General features: G+C 43.8%; 1 protein-coding gene across 2 annotated transcripts in view; it reads right to left on the minus strand.

Annotated features, from left to right (window-relative positions):
- Positions 1–16,915, minus strand: part of JAK1 (Janus kinase 1) — a 55,725-nt gene that overhangs the window by 18,230 nt on the left and 20,580 nt on the right. Inside the window, exons 2-5 of one of the 2 annotated variants that reach the window (XM_042819575.1) lie at positions 9,058–9,133; positions 7,809–8,007; positions 5,482–5,605; positions 669–822 (exon numbers count right to left, since the gene is read on the minus strand). In XM_042819575.1, the coding sequence (XP_042675509.1) occupies positions 669–822; positions 5,482–5,605; positions 7,809–8,007; positions 9,058–9,063 (483 nt within the window). In that variant the 5' untranslated portion in view covers positions 9,064–9,133. Of the gene's footprint in view, positions 1–668; positions 823–5,481; positions 5,606–7,808; positions 8,008–9,057; positions 9,138–16,915 lie in introns of both variants that reach the window. The other variant, XM_042819576.1, reaches the window with a different exon arrangement.

Consider the following 16,915-nt stretch of genomic DNA (forward strand, 5'->3'; position numbering starts at 1 on the left):
CAGAACTAACTGCAATCATGTTTTTCTCCAGTGCGTTTAATTTGCTCATTTCACAAGCCTTCATCAACTTCAATCTTCCACTTCCCTTCCCATTGCCGAAACCACAGTGCCTGATTTGCAAAACCACTGGTGTGTACATAACCTTTCTTTTGATGGGGAGCACAGCTTTCTGACATAGGAACCCCATGTGTTTGGAATGAGCAGCATGCTGCCAGCAACTGGGATGCACAGCAGGAGAGAAGAACTGCACGTAGGCAGGCTGTGTGGCAGTGGCATTATGAGTCAATTTTTTAACACCACACAGTAAAATAGACTCATTAAACAGACACAATATCATAGATTTAGTAATGCTACTGTTCATCTGCTGGACTGTAGATGCCACAGTGAATAACTATTAAAAAAACAGTTAATATTAAAGGAAGTGTGCTGTAAAAACCTAGCTCTTCCTGGACTGTAAGGCAGTTACTTCACATGTTCCACATAGGGTTGGATTGTTCTTACATAGCAAATTTCTCCACAATGTGAAAGTAAACCATCACCAACAGATAAGCTTAAACATATATTACAGTTGGAAAATAGTTGTTTTTTTTTTAAGCAGAGAATTCCTACTGGATCAAATAGTTTTCAGGTGGGTGGAACTGCACAACCCCCTGCATGCAACTCTCTACCTGTGCAAAGATGTATTCCAATGAGTTTGCATCCAGGATTGGGGTTCCTTCCGGCGCCAGCTTCTTGTCGTAAGAGTTCTTTGACTTCTTTGGGGTATGCCTCCACACTGAGGGTTCGTTTTCACTAGTCCCATGCCAGTTTGTGAAGTAGTATCTTGCAAGAAAAAGAAGGATGAACTTTAAAAAAAAAAATGGGGGAAAATCCTCTATTTACATTGGATACCGATTTTAAACCTTCAGAAGAAAATCAGGTACACATCAAAACCCTTCTGCCTCAGTGTAAGTCAATATGCCTCTATTGAGCACGGTTTGGTGTTTGCATTCCAAGATAAATGGCTCAGCTGAAGGATCAGCAGGGTTCCAAACCTCCTCCTCTATGGACACTGAGCACTTACTTCCCTTTGGGCTGCAGCTGGAAGCAGCCATGCACTGGGATTTCTGCTTCCCTTTGGCTGGAATGGAGATGGTGAAAAAGAAACTAACTCCAATCATCCAGCTTTTAGGTTACACAGTCAATCTTGTACATGTATTGCAAATAAGCTTTTTACTCATATCCACACACAAAGCTATTTAATTAAAAACCTGCTAAAAGAGTTGGCATCTGCTGCAAATGAATGAAATTGTTGAGATCAAGCCTCTGTTAGAGGCTGTTGAAACATCTTTGCCTGAATTACCCCAGAAATCTGTTTTTCTCTGGGTTCTACTGAGATCTTAAATCAAGTGAACTTTAGTTAAATCTGGTTTGAATCAATGTGCTTTCAGGAGAGTTCATGCCCTGCGCACGATGGTGACGTACTTACAATTAGAAGGGCAGAGCAGAGCAGATTACTCAGCTCTAAGTAGGAAGGATTTCAGTAAGAATATGCCACTCTCACTCCAGAGAAGTACTCAGCAGTAATCAGAACAAGCAGTGCAGAAGGACTTACTAATACAGTGGGAGGTGAAAAGGAGACATTCATAGAATCCTGGAATGGCCTGGGTTGCAAAGGAGCTGTTGCATTTGCATCTGGCTTTTGGTGGTTTACGTGTATATGTATGTGAATTATATAAGCAAGCATACTTGTAAGCATGCAAACAAGCATCTGCTCATGAACAGGTGCTTCTGAACTCTGGTGGTGTGGCTGCAGTGTGCCAGCACCTAACTCATGGAATCACAGCATGGCCTGGGTTGCAAAGGAGCACAACACTCATCACTTCCAACCCCTGCTGTGTGCAGGTCGCCAACCAGCAGCCCAGGCTGCCCAGAGCCACATCCAGCCTGGCCTTGAATGCCTGCAGGGATGGGGCATCCACAGCCTCCTTGGGCAGCCTGTGCCACTGCCTCACCACCCTGTGTGAAAAACTTCCTCCCAACATCCAACCTAAACCTCCCCTGTCTCAGTTTAAAACCATTTTTCTTTGTCCTATCACCATCCACCCTTGTAAACAGCCGTTCCCCTCCTGTTTATACGCTCCCTTTCAATCCTGGAAGGCCACAATGAGGTCCCCCTGGAGCCTTTACTTCTCCAAGCTAAACAAACCCAGTTCCCTCAACCTTTCTTCATAGCAGAGGTGCTCCAGCCCTCTGATCATCTTAGTGACCCTCCTCTGATTCCTGATGCAGTGACCACAGCCAGCTTCATATAATTTCACCACCACCTCCTGACAACAGTTTCTAAAGCTTTCAAAGTCTGCCTAAATGTGTGATTAACAAAATCATAGGGAACTTGAGTGACCAATCCAAGGAAGCGTTATGGAGTAAAGGCACTGTATTGCGTTTTTGTCCTTTCTTTCTTTTTTATAAGTCTTTTTAAGCCCCATTAAAAAAAGCATACATATATAGCACTGGCAAGAACACCAATACACAACTATGCCAAAAACTCCCAACAAGGACAGCAAGGCACTGCAGAAATCCTTTGGTTCAAGCACAAAAAGCAAAGGAAAGAAAATCTCTGCCTCCAGGAAGTTTGTTTTCACATGCTCCTTTATGAGATGAAAGATCATTAATAATTCAAATTCTTTTGGTATTTCCTGAAAATAATTAAGGGCAAAGTTACGTGTACTGTTTATAACTGAGTGGAGAACTTATTTCTTTACTATTAAATGTCTTAATCGATTAAGACAACACTTATAAGTTGCAATAAAAATTTCCCCATTGTTTGTGGAACCATATAAACAAAGCAGGAGAGTCTCTGCCTTGAACAAACTGATGGTCTTGTGATAAAGAGGACTTTATTCCACTTTCACAACTAGAAATGGGAGCACAAGCTTCCAAATTCAGTTCTGCAGAAGACCTGGAAAGGAGATCTAAGATCCATTCAGTCTGACCAAGGAATGCTCTTCTCTTTCTTCTCTAGTGACTCTGAGGACTCTTTTTTCCCACATTTCCAACAACAAATGCCAGAGGTCCCTTTGGCATGCCAAGCAACGCTGCTACCACTGGCTTAAACAGTGTCCAGCTATGAGATAGTTAAACTCCTCCATCAGCCTGTGTGCTAATGAGGCAGGATGTTACAAAATACTGTGGTTTCTTTTGTTGTAGATTCCTTTTTCACTTGATGCAAGTGAAAGAAATATAGGGCTTGTAGCAAAGACTGCAGTGAAAAAGCAAAGTCCTTTAAAACAAAATGAAAAGTGTATCAGTGGGCATGGATTTAATGGGGAGAGGAGGGTGGGAAGTCCACGCAAGCAGAAACCAAACATCACGCTTTCAGCAGTGGAAGAGAAATCTAACACCTAAAAGCATTTCAAAACGCTGAGTCACATACCTTCATTTTAGAGATATATAATATTAATAGAACTTGGCTAAATCAGATCTATCAGTGTGATGGCAGTTCGGAAACGAGGCTGTCCCCATAAAACTGATTTGTCTCTGAATGACTCTACACAATCTGATACGTTATTAAAAAATCCCAAGCTGCATCCCTTTCTCAAAAGGAATTTTGCCTCTCGCAGAGCTCTGAATAAACAATATTCACACAGAGAGGGTTCACAATCCTGTGCTGTTCCTCAGGTCTCAGTGCTCAGCCCTACCCTGCTCAGGTGCCAAAGCACACAATGATCATAAACGAAAGAAAGGAAAACCCCATTTCACCAATGCACTGCAGCACTGCTGGGCAGACTGGAATATTGAGATTTTAGCACCTTCATTTACATAAGCTCTTTCTAAAAGCATATGAAATTACTTTTAATACAAATTATTGGCCCAAAGTTTGCCTATTTTCATGCATGAAGTACATCAGACAGATGAGAATCCCCTGCCAAACTTCAAATCCCAACTCCAGAGCTTAAAAAAACCAAACCACCATAACTACAAATGCATTTTCCATGGCTTCGTTCTGTGTTAATTTAGAATTAAAAACTAAAAAGATCCAGAAAATGAAGTTCAGTGTCAAGTAATTCTGCCCAGGTCATTAACATCTGATAAGGCTGTAACATCTGCAGTGCCAATGCAAGGACCTGGAGCGAGTACTGCTTGCCCACCCGAAGCAGAAGCATGCCAACACCAGACACAGCAGAAACCATTTAAGAATTAAGGTAATCAAAGCATCGAGTTCCTAATCACAGGATTAAAATATATTTTTTTTTCTTTTGCAGAGCAAAGCAGACCGCATCAAAAATTTCCATATCAGGGAAAGCATCCCAGGTCCAGATTGTACCAAGAATCGTTTTTATCATCAGTATACTGTTAATCTGACTGCTCCTAAAGCAAGAAAGTGCACTTAATGCTCTGTATGAGGGCATCAGAGTCCTCCCAGCTTTCTTTAGAGTCACTCAACCCCATTATTGTGTGCTGTTTATCTGCCAAACTTAATCACAGCTGTTTAAATCCAAGATAAACTGAGATTAAGTCATTAATGCTGCTAATAGACAGTGGTACAGAAAAGGAAAAGACAAGAGTGTCCTTTTCCTGTTTTAACATAGGTATCAGTACCATCGTTATTTGAAAAGCAAAGATCTTTTTGTTAACTGTGGGTAATTTCTCCCTGTAACAATTCATCCAACAATAACAACAATTCTGGCCTAGCACAGATTGCAATCAGCAGTGGAATACCTCACAGTTAAAAGACCATGATGACAAAGCTCTCTGCATAAGGGAAGAGCTGTTATCCTCCAACAAGCCTAGAGAACAGTTTAGAAGCCTTCAATGGCTTCATGCAACAGCTGTCATAGTGCTGCTTCCACTTTCCAGTGATGAGGACTAGAATACACATTCTGCCCCACACATCTCAGCAAAGTATGTGCTATACTTCAAGATCAACTCCTGAAGTTCAACCTGATGGTACACATAAAGGACAAAGATCCCACCAAAAAGGGTTTGGATTTTCTGGTGCTTTCTGCAGTCTAATAACTGCCACCCCCAGTCAGGACACATGGATTCCCCTACAGCCCTACAGGAGAACATCAAAAGTGACAGCACGTTGCTCTCTCCTTTCAAGTTAATAGCAAAATTCCCATTGACTTCAGCAGGAGTACGGTTCGTTATGAGTCCTTCAAATGGAAACAGAAACATACAAAATACTAACATGGTAAAACAACATTTCTGACCCTTTTATTTTTTTTTTCCTCTTCAGTCACCTACAGGTTCATGAATATGAGTTCTTGTGGTTTGCAACTTCTGCTGTGTTTTCGAGGTTATATCACAAAGATGAAAAAAAAATAATCAGGAGACGTTTTAAGCTTTTCTTGTTAATTTTTTATCTGTGGTGTGAAGGACAAGCTGTCGCTTTTGGTTTTGCTTTTCAGCTTCTTCAGTGAGCTCAGTAGTATGAGTAAGAGCAACTACGTATTGTTAAGAAAACCCATGGTCATTTTTCAGACATTCTGCACTTACCTCATTCGATAATAGAGCCGATGCGATGTCTTTTCGTCTATCTTAAAGACCTGGTTTGGTGCATACCAGAGCTTTCTGTTCTCATCAAACAGTGCAAAGAGATTATGGCACAGAGGAGATATGGCTGTCAGAGGACAGTAAGGAAGCATGTCAGTTCACAAGGCTACAAACTACATGCACACTCCAAAAAAAAATGCATCTGATTGTGCAACCTATACGACACAAAGAAACTGACACTGGGATGAGCTTAAAGCAAGCATGAGAAAGACATGACTAAAGGGAAGATGCAAACCGCATACTGGCTGACTCCACTGGTTCTCAGGTATGAAACAGTCTGACATTTCAGCTATTCCTAGCATGAGACTTATGCTGAAGTTGTGATTTTGCTGAGGCCCAATGAGAAGAGAATGAAGAGAAGTCTTAAAAAAATTCATCTTTTCCAGATCACAGAAATGGGTGTGAAATGGGTAGAAAACTACAGCTTTGTTCTCAGTTTCACTTGATTAATAAATTCTGCTCCCATCACTGATAGAGAAGATTCTAGGGAAATATTCAAAATTGCTTCTCACCAGCAAAGAGGCACAAAGCGTAACGTGTCATTTTTCCATTCACTGCTAATTCAGCAGAGGGATTTCCAACAAGGAACAGACTCTAACTGGTAGGTCTAGGCTGACCTGCGTTAACCTTTGCATTTACACCACCACAGAGAGGAGCAGGTTATGGTTTCCTTACAGAGGTACAGCTGTTTCCATTCCTTGCTCCTGTTTCCTGTTCAGTAAGAGGCAGTGCCTTTGTGCAAAAGCCCTGTCTGGGCAAGCAGCTCTGCTCCACGCATGTGCCTACGTGCCTTTCTGAATTGGTGCCAATGGCAGAGTCCTACAGAGCTCAGTGAAACCATTTCTGTTTCAAATCGAGGAGAGAGAGATCAAAAGCGAAGAAGATGAGGAAATCAAATCTGAATAACCTAATGGTGAAGCTGACAGCAGGTGGGGCTGGGCAGCCACAGCTTTCTGCAGGCCAACCAGCAGCATGCAGATGCCAGCAGAGGTGTAACTACCCAAGCTGCAACTTACAGCAGAGACCAACATCTCCAGCTTGCTGCAATGGGTAAAACTTTTGTATCTTACAGCATCTGCTGTGGATTTAGCAAAGGCCAAGAAGAGGCAGACTGAAGTTCCCTTAAGGAAAGCTCACCTAACGTCACTTCTTTAAAGGTTTTAAATTTCTGACAGAAATTACTGGCAGCAATTGCACAGCCTATGGGTTCACAGCTCTATAAACAGCAGCAGCTCATAGCTCCCACGTGCTGACACAAACAGGTGTGCCTTAAGCTGTCCTCTTTTTCATTAAAACTATTCAAAAGCAACATGAGGACTTATTTGATGAGATCTGTCCTTCAGACTCCCATCATTCCTCTCGTTGGAACGGAAGAGAAGTAACTAGGGAAATAAACTGGAGGATACTCAGTGTCAGAAGAACCAAGGTGACATGGGAAAGGAAAACATTGGAAGCTGCATACGCCCAGAAGCAGGCAGGTAGCCTGTTTGTATGGCCAGCTTTACCACTCCCAGATCACTGAATAGTAATTGGTGTTCCAGGAAGCCTGGGGAATACAACATTTGGACTTGGGGGAAGGAGGAATGACAGAAAGGACCTCAGGATTGCAAATATAAAAGCACACTAGAACCTAGATTCATAAGGTTTAAACATAGATTAAATCTGCTGATTCCAATTGAATAATGAAACACTATTTTGCTGGGTCAAGGAACACAGTGACAAAGCAAGACGTTTTCATTATACATTTCTGTATGACCACAATTGTACAGAGTTCAGAAAACTTCACTGGTGAATTATTAATTCTATGGATATTGTAACTCTACAAAGGAGTGTTAGGCAATAAAAGAGAAAATTAAAACTGGGAAAGCAGCAAATTGATGTCTTTTCTCTCATTAGCCCTCTCCAAAATAACATGGAACACTTACTAGCTAGTGTCATAAGTAAAAACATCTTTATGTAACTTATTTGCATACTGTGTCCTCCTAAAGGAAGCCTGATTCCATCCCACTAAAAGAAAAAAATGCCAGTATCTGCCAGAAGCCAGGCTGGGAGATAATCATATTACATGAATCTCAGGAAAGTCTCTGCCATCTCTTCTACTCTGCACAGTTTAAGAACTGCCAGAGCAGCCCTTGGCAAAGATTTCCATCCTGAACAATACACCACGCATGTTTGTCCTATGATCACTGACTTATGCTCAGAGAAGGATGCATCACTTGTAATACTGTCAGCCTTGTCATTGAAAACTCATACAAAACCCATATACTCACAGCACTTCTGGGCAGCTTCAATGCACAGCTCCTCCGAGGTAAACTCGCCACTGGTGTAACAAATGGGGCTTTTATCTTGCAGGTAGAAAAGTATTTCTAAGCCCTGATGCTGAGCTTCCAGGTTTACTTCGCTCTTCTTTGTGCTCCTCATTTTTGCACAGAAAGCCATGGCTTTGCAGTCTTCTTTTACATTTAGATACTGAAAGTAGAGGAAAACCAGTTAAAGAAAACACTATGAAGGAGAGTGTGATTGATTTGGCTCCATGCTTCTAGTTGTTAGCTCAGTATGCAAGTACTCCATATTAAACAAAAAAAAAAAAAAAAGAAAAAATGTGACTGAAAATAGACTATTTAGGTCACAGAATGAATAAAATGCAATTCATAGATAAGAGATCGCTGAAAGGCAAAAAATTCAGAGCTAAGTTTGGCTCTAAGTTTTGGTTCATCCTTATTTCTTGTGAAAATCCTTGTCAGTACACAAATCTGGTGCTAGTGAACACTGTGACAGGGAAGGCAAAGCATTTCTCGAGCTTCTCATATCAGTAACCCAATTATTCAAAACCAGCACTTTTCAGAAATGAGGGGAAAAGTGAAGCAAGAAATCTCAGTAGTTATTCTGTTTCTGGTAACAGCTTAAGTTCTGGTGGTTCCACAGCTATTCTGCAAGGTTTATTTTCTTACCATAAAGCAGGAATAACTTTCACATCCTTAAGCACCTAAATGACTGGAAAACAATCACTGACTACTCCAGGCTGGCTGATACAAACAGTACCATGAACATTTCCCTTAAAAAAAGTTACCTTCTGTTTTTACAATCTGCTCTAACATGCAAATATTTCTGAAAGCTTTCTCCCCTCTCACCTTTTGTTTTTTATTTTAATACACTTGAGATACCACAGTGAAACGGGCTTTTGCTGGAGAGCTGTTTTTATAGTTACTTCTCCCCCCCAAGTGGGTAAAAGTAGCACCAAGGAGGTTTAATGCCATCCCTCACACGCTGCCAAGAAGGATCCAAGGGAGCTGTGACTCGAAAGGAAAGGCGCGTGGCATTTTGTGTCTGGTACTTAAATAGAAAGAGCAGAACGGAGCTGGGTGACCACAGACTTCAGCTATTATGGGGTCCGTGCTCCCCTTTTTACTCAACTTTAGCTCAATCCGTAACAAAAGCCCAAACCACCAATTCTGCAATTTACAAACATAATCCTCCCACCGAAAACCAAGCAAAGCCAAACCTCAGAAGCCAACACACCTGCATTTATGTGTCTGTCTGATCCTCAATGTGGCTGAAACAGATTATCTTCACGCTCTCCAAGAGTAACTCGTGTCTGGCTGGGAAAAAACAAAGTCAGGAATTAGTTTGCACAGTATTTGAGGCACCAAATACACCATCAGGCTGACAAAAAGCCACTTGCAATCAATTCAATGGGATCTTTCCATTAATAGACTCAAGTCTGGTTGAGCACCTAGGGGTGCACTCTGCAGCCCATGTAAATCTGCTCACTTCTTTTGCCTCTTTGGATGCACAGATTGAGAGGCAAACAAACCCAGGGTGAAAGCCTCAACCACTTTAATATCTTTTCATATTTTCAGAGCATCAGCAATCTGTTTGGTGCCATACCCATGGCAGCCCTCAGCCGTGACTCAAAGGAGCATTTTTCCCTTAGCTTCATGGCTTGACAAGTCACTTCCTTCTTCCTATTTGTAACTGAACTCTAATTCATTGTAACTGGTAACTCTAATTCACTCCCAGCCCCTCCTTCCAAAGTATTGGGTTTTGTCCTTTATTGTTTTACTCTCCTTTGGCCTGTGGAAGATGCAGAGCTCTGGCCAAGTGATGGAGGATGAGGAAGTATCAGAGCAAGGCTGGCATCTCTCCTTGCTCACATGGGACACTGCAGTAACTCCCGTGCCTCTGGCAGCAGAAACACCTTCCTATAGTTTTTAAGCCTTTTCTGAGACTACAAACAACCTCAGTACTCCGGAGCTGGCTTGCAAAACTACTCCCACCCAAAGTTACAGCTCACTGCTACCACCTGAAGCAAACCAGGGAAATATCAACCCATCCGTGCCATTTTAATGCTAAATTTAAGGTTCCATGCACATTTTCTCAGCAATGATACAGAGAAGAAGTAATTGAGAGTGTGATCACTGGAACATGCAAACAAGCTGGTAATTATTTCTGCACAGCACCAGAAAATTTCAATGCAAAAGCTCGAGAACGGAGCTGCAATCTAACTGAAAATACTCCCTTTTAAACAACGTATCTGACAATTGAAACTCACTGTATTTTAATGTCTGTGTGGGCACAACATTACAAAGATTGCCTAGAGGCTTTAAAATGTGAAGGGAAATGTAAAACCGCTGCCTTCTTGCAGATCCATAAATCTAAACTGCTTTTCAACACAGCGTTCTTTGGGTTTGCTTAATAGCTGGTGCTGCTTCCCAATCACGACAGCGATTCCCAGAACACAAAAGAACCATAAGCACTGCTTCATCCCAATACTCTTCAGAGGACAAAGAGAACAAACCAATGTCCAATTTCCAGCTTGCTGTTTACCAACAAGTCTTCTAGATAGTCTTGCATTCAATGCCAGGAATGCATCTTATAACAAATGTATCCTAGAGTGTCCCACAAGTCTCCATTGGGATGCTGTGTTCCTTCTCTGAGCAGCAGCACATCCCCAGCCCCAGGCATTAACCCCCACCAAACTCTCCCCCTCGTGCTCTGCTGGTGAGCTTAGGACAGCAGCCCTCCCAGCCCTCATTTTGGTTCACACCATGCCCTGTGGGTCTCATCCTGCACTGCAGCTCCATCTCCCAGCAATCCCCACAGCAAAAGGCTTCTCTGGCCATTGGAAATGCTGATCGGTGCATACGTACACACTCACCACCTGTGTGAAATGCCCTATTTTGGGGGCAGCACAGCAAGGAGAGCCAATTCCCAGCTCGGTGCACCCACCAGCACAGGGAGACAACAGTTTGTCCTTCTCATGGGGTGATCAGCCATATGTGTGTGCACAAACCTACAGAAAACACCACAGCCGCCCAATGCCAGCACTGACATCTCATTTCTTTGGACTGGGTCATCAAGCAGCCTGGACCCCACACAAATCTTTTTTTCCTCATATACAAATGAGACCCTCATAAAATTTTGCTATCACGTTGCTCACAATTGGTTTGCTTCTGGTCTTAAACGTTAAGACAAAGAAAAACTGACAGCTATCCGTTGAGAAATTCTGGTTCCTCTCTACAGCTTGCTGCAGCCAATTCTCCTCAGTGCACCAGAACGGTTCTAGCCCAATATTCCTGGCATTTCTAAGGAAAAAAAGACAAACACACAACACTTGAATAACTACTTCCAACCTCTGTACGCCTCAAAGGTCAAGGAAAGAAAAGGGAAATAAATACTTTGAGTTTGACCCTGAGCAGAAGATGTCCACATGCTGGCATGGATGGGGAAAAGCCACAACATCTCCTGCCAAGCTGACATGTTCTGTACCCGGCGAGAGCCCACACCCTATGAAAATACCAAGATGCACAAGAAACCTTTCCCTTGAATAAGGAAAATGAAGATTAAATTGTCAGCTGGGAAGCGCTTCAAGATGTCAGACACCACAACCAGCTCTAAGCTCCAACGGGCATTAATAAATCTCATCCCACAGGAGTTCAAAGAAAACTGTAGATTCCCATAGCTCCGGCTTCCTACGTTAGCAATAGACTTGTAAATCTAAGACTGGCCCGGGCAAAGGAAGCAAATGAAACCCCCACAGGCTTTGAGAAGTTACCCACCCAGCTCACATCCACACCCAAGCGGAGGCGAATCTGTGTCTGAGACGCGCTGGGCTCAGAAACTCAGGTTTGCTTCCTACACATTTCGGGGTGCAAACAGGACATGGAGTGCCTGTTTCAAGGCAAAAGTCTCTAAAATGCTAGGAATGGAAAATCCCAGATAGCATCTGCCTAAACCAGAACCAGTTTTGTGCACCATTTTTACGTTCTTCCTCTTTTTCTCTCTCGCAGCCCGTTTAGTTTCTTGTTTCATGAAAAGGACACTGCAGGGGATGTTTATGGTTGCTTATGCTCGGAAACCAACACGTAGGCTTTCCTCAAGTGAACAGAGTGTGCCATTTTGTAGTAATAATAGTTTATGTCAGCTGGAAAGTTCTCAAATTCTTCTTTTCAATGCAGCAATAAAGAACCAGAGCACAGGCTGTACAGCACAGAGCATCCTCCTCATACAGCACAAGCTATTAGATTGCTCTACATGACACATCTAAAACAATCCCGGGCGCTCTGCTTAACCACAAGGATAAAGGACACAGGACAAAAAGCAATGATCATGCAGCACATTAAAATCCCAAATCTGGGTGTCACGCCATGCTCCCTGAGCAGCCTTTGTCCTGCAAACACTCCCAACTCCCCTCGGGTTTTTCTGTACCATTCATTCTGTGATATGACTGATGTATGTTGGACATTTTGCTTTAAACATCGGGTTGACGGAGCACAGGGAGGAAATTTTCAGCAAAAAGTTAACGTTAACGTGCAGCAAAGTTCTTAGAACTAAAAAACAAGGTGCCCACCATCGGGTGCATCGGCCAGCCTTTGCTATGCACACGCTGACATTACCAGATGTTCTGTATTTCCATTTTCGGCCATCTGAACAGCAGAGGCTGCTGACTCCTATCGTGTTCACATCATAACTCCTTCAGACCAGACCGAGCGCTTTAAGAACCCACTCAGTTCACCGTCACACTGAGAACCAGCCGTGCTCATTTCCTGTGCTCTTCCAACTCAATTTCAACAACTTCTCTGAATTCTGTGACCTCACGTACGTGGGAAGAACTTTTTCAGCTCACCCATAAAGCTTTGTGCAAGTTTACCACTGCTATCGTCCTGTCTGTAAGTGCTGCTGTAGATGTGTGTGCATGCACACAAACCAAGTCACATTTTCTCCCCTTCCAGCCTAACAATCCTTTGGACAGCCAGTGGGCTTCTCCTAGCTGGGCTGGTATGGAAGGAATAGTGAATATAGTGTTTATAGCTTGCTTCTTCTAAAACGTAGACGTGTATTAAATCCTTTCTCATCCACTGTTTCTGGTGAAGTAACAACTTTAAATTAGACAATTTGTTATTATATCCTTTTATTGTGTTTTATTAAACACCTCTCACCTAAACCAGTATCGCTTCCATGGAATCACAGAACGCCTCAGGGTGGAAGGAACCTTACAGATCATCCAGTTCCAGCCCCCTGCTGCAGACAGCACTGCCTAGCAGCAGATCAGGCTGCCCAGGATCCCATCCCACCCGGCTTCAGGCAGCTCCAAGGATGGAGCATCCACAGCTTCTCAGGCCAACGTCACTATGCTCTGGGTAAAGAATTTCCTCCTAACATCTAACCTAAATCCCCTAAATTTTAAAGCTATGCCCCTTGCCCTATCATTATTAGACCATAAAAAAAATAAAAATAAAAAAATCAGTCTCCCTCCTGCTGATGAGCTCCTTTCAAGTACTGGAAGGAATTCATATCAAATTTTGACCCACCTTGGAAAGGTACTACACAACTACATAAGTTTTATGTCACTACTGTGTAGCCAATACTTCCAAACTTTATACACACAAACTAGATAAAATTCTCTATTTTCTTCCCATAAACCAATCACTTTTAAAAAAAAAAAAAAGAGCTTTATTACTAAGATTGATGCAAATGGAACTGGAGGGGGATTCCAGGCTGAAAGAGGATGGACAGCTTGTTATTATTTCTGCCTGGGGAATGACATTAACAATCCCTTTCCTACTCTGTGCTTCTTCCCTGCTGCTCGCTGCTGTCCCTCTGTCTGCACCTCTCAGAGGTGATGGAAGCACTCTGGCAAGGAGCCACACCATCTTCCTAGCAATGAAGCACATCTTCAGGAAACTCAGCCTCTTCCTGGTGGCACAGCACTGATTGAAGGGGTTTCCTGAAGTTCAGTTCTGATGCGTGGAAAAGCTTGCATGAAAATCAGTTGGCGTGGTAAATATCTCCAAATCTATGTTTTCTGGGGTGAGCAAGTGGTAAGGGTGTGCTGCAGAGGAGAACAAACTGTAGGTGTTGCACAGATCTGCCAGAAAGACAGGAGTGGAAATGAAGAGAGAAAGAATGGAAGAAAAGCCACAAAAGCCCATTACAGCATTCCCTCCGTGCCAGCGGAAAGACTACAGGGGCCAAGGTCACCGTGCAGCTCTCTGCTGTGGGTGTCAGGGCATCTCAAATGTAACGGGGGGGCAAAGGGGGGACTCAGTGTCCAACAATGTGCTGGGACTTTTAAAGACCTTCAGCACCTCCCTGCTTCCTGCAGAAAGCACCCTGGCAATCCAGGGCCCTTTTGCTCCGGAATGTTGATGTGGGAGCAACCAGCAGCATTCCCACAGAGCCACCAGGATGGAGTGAAGCACTTGGGTTATCTATCGCCTTCCGGAGGAAGCTCTGTAAATGAAACAGCTCCTCTCTTTATCCAGACAGGATCAGGAGGTCATCATCACTTCGTGCTGCTCCTGAGAGTTAAAGTCCAACAGATTGCACCATGCTGAAATGTGCCAGGAGGAAAGCTGGCACGGGAGGACTCACCAGGCGCCTACATGCCACAGTCTACCCATCTCCAGCCTATTTACTTATTTGCAAATTTCAGTTGTTCAGCAGTATGCAGGCAGAGAGGGGATGAACCACAGAACCTGGACCTACCACACTGGCACTGCGCCATTCCACACTGGCACTTTTCCACTGGTTGATTATTTAGACTTTGCATGTACCTGAGAAGCGACTGCTTGCGTCCCACCTCTGCAAAACTACTATACCTCCATTTGCATAATAAAGAGATGATACATCCCTTCATGGCCATCTCTATGATCCACTGGTGATCCTCAACAAGGGCATATGACATTTTATTTGCTTTTAAGAAAGAAACCTGAGGTTTACAATGGCGGAAGCTGGACTTCCGATCCTGCCTTAGATCTCTAGTAAGAAGCAAACCAGAACAAGCGAACAGCTGATGCCTAGCAAAGGTAATGCTAGTTGAACATCACCTGAAAACTATCATCATCCTGCAAGCCAAAAGAGGAGAAATTAAATGACTTACCAAGGCAATCAGCACCTACGTTAGCAACCAGTGTGGGTCTGCAACTTGGCTGCCTCTAACACAAGGCAGAATTAGCAGCAGTTTCTCCAAACACCAAGGGGATGAGTAAGCAGGCTTCACACACGCTGCAGCTTTCTGGTTCGTGAATATGTAAAGCATGCAAAGAGGCTGGGACGTTATGGTGACCACAGAGCTACTGCAGAACTGCCCTTGGCTGACTGCCTGCTCGCAGCCCGCTCGAGCAAAGCTCCCAGCGCAGGAACCATGCTGGGTCACTTCTCTTGTGGTCAGCCCCGTAGCCACTTCCTTGCGGCAGCTACAGACGTTCTTAACCTTTCTCATTTTCAAGTCACAAAATGGAACCCCTCGTCCCAGTTCTCTCTGCCCCTTCCTTCCTTCTGCCCTGAGCTTGGACTGCACATGGGGGCACCAAGGAGCACCAGCCCCCCTACGCACCCTGTGTCTGAGCACCACGTGCATGAGGGCATCTTAGATAAAGGGGAATTAACACAGCAAAAGTTCCTTACTCAGAGGAGGGATTTGCCCAGTGCCATCCTTCAATAGGGCTGAGGTGCCCAAAAGCACCTCAAGAGCAGCAGGAATGGGCAGCAGGAATTCCTGGCAGTAAGGAGCATCCTCAAGCCAACCACGGCAGCCCCCAGAACGATCTAACCCATCAGCATCCCTTTGCATTGTCACTGGGCCAAAAAGAAGTACCACTAACCTACTGCAATTAAATCACTAACAAAAGCTTCAACAGTTTTAAATATCTGGTCAACATCTACTCCGCACACGGCAAGAACTCCTCAGATAGTTTTAGCTGCAAAGATTTCTGGTACTCACGGGCTTCCTGCGGTGGCTTTGCACTTTAGTAAGTGTTTTTTGATGGTTTGCCTTTTTTTCTTTTCTCTTTTGTTTTAATGTGGTGAGAAGATCATTTTAAAGCTCACTCTTAAGGGCCCACAATTCAAAACAGGCTATAAACAAAAGCAAACAAAACATGACCAGTTATCTTTGTCCTTCTGCACAGAGCAAAACCACCAACAAAGACATCTACAAACCAATAAACATTCTTTCTATAATACACTTGCAAAACCATCCAATTTCACAGCGAATCTTGCATTTGCTACCAGCAGCAAGAGCAACTTGGCCTTAAAAGTCTCTCAGCATTCTTTGATCTCCTGTTTTTAAGCTATAATAATCTTGCTGTAATGGTAACCCCAAAGATAGAACACAACGTGCCACCATTCTGGATGGAGAAGACAGAACCATAGACTCATTCAGGCTGGAAAAGTCCTGTGAGATCCCCAATCCACCCCACATGCCCACGTCCTTCAGTGCCACATCCCAACAGCTCTGGAACACCCCCAGGGAGGGTGACCCTAACCCCCAGGGCAGCCTATGCCAGAGCTGACTGCTCTTTGGAGAAGAGATTGCTCCTAACACCCAGCCTTTCTTTGATATAATGCACAATAACAGCTAACAAGGCAGCTCTGGGATGCCAGGGACGAAGCTAGCTTTTCCTCCCCTTATGGTTGGGTGGTACAGAAACAACCCCAGGGTTAAGGATGGTGCCTCAGCTGAAGCCCTTGTGAACACAAAGCTCCAGCACAACACCTTAAAAAGCTTAAAATGATTTAAAGCACAGCCATCTCCGTGGAGGGGCAGGTGCTCCTGGAGCAGAGATATTGCCAATTGCAGCTGCATGGTCCCACATGTCACAGTACAAAAACATCCCTACCATTCACCACACGTGGTAAAGCAGAACAGGAATGGAGCGATGAGAAAGGAATCAGTAGGCTTCAGCTCTGAGCACAGACCACGTCTGGTCTTACCAATGAGGCTCCAGATTAATCACTTTGGCAAAACCTTTAAGGAACCTTTCTACTCTGTGACCACCAAACGTGTCCCCAACCTCCTCCCCTGCTGCCCTCCCCATGCCCCCAGCAATAGGGCGTCTTTCTGCCCACTGCTCAGCCCAGCTGGGCCAGGGAA

This window comes from Centrocercus urophasianus, unplaced genomic scaffold (genome assembly GCF_019232065.1).
Source record: "Centrocercus urophasianus isolate 14NV4802_14NV808 unplaced genomic scaffold, USGS_Curo_1.0 seq_18, whole genome shotgun sequence".
NCBI classification, from domain to species: Eukaryota; Metazoa; Chordata; class Aves; order Galliformes; family Phasianidae; genus Centrocercus; species Centrocercus urophasianus.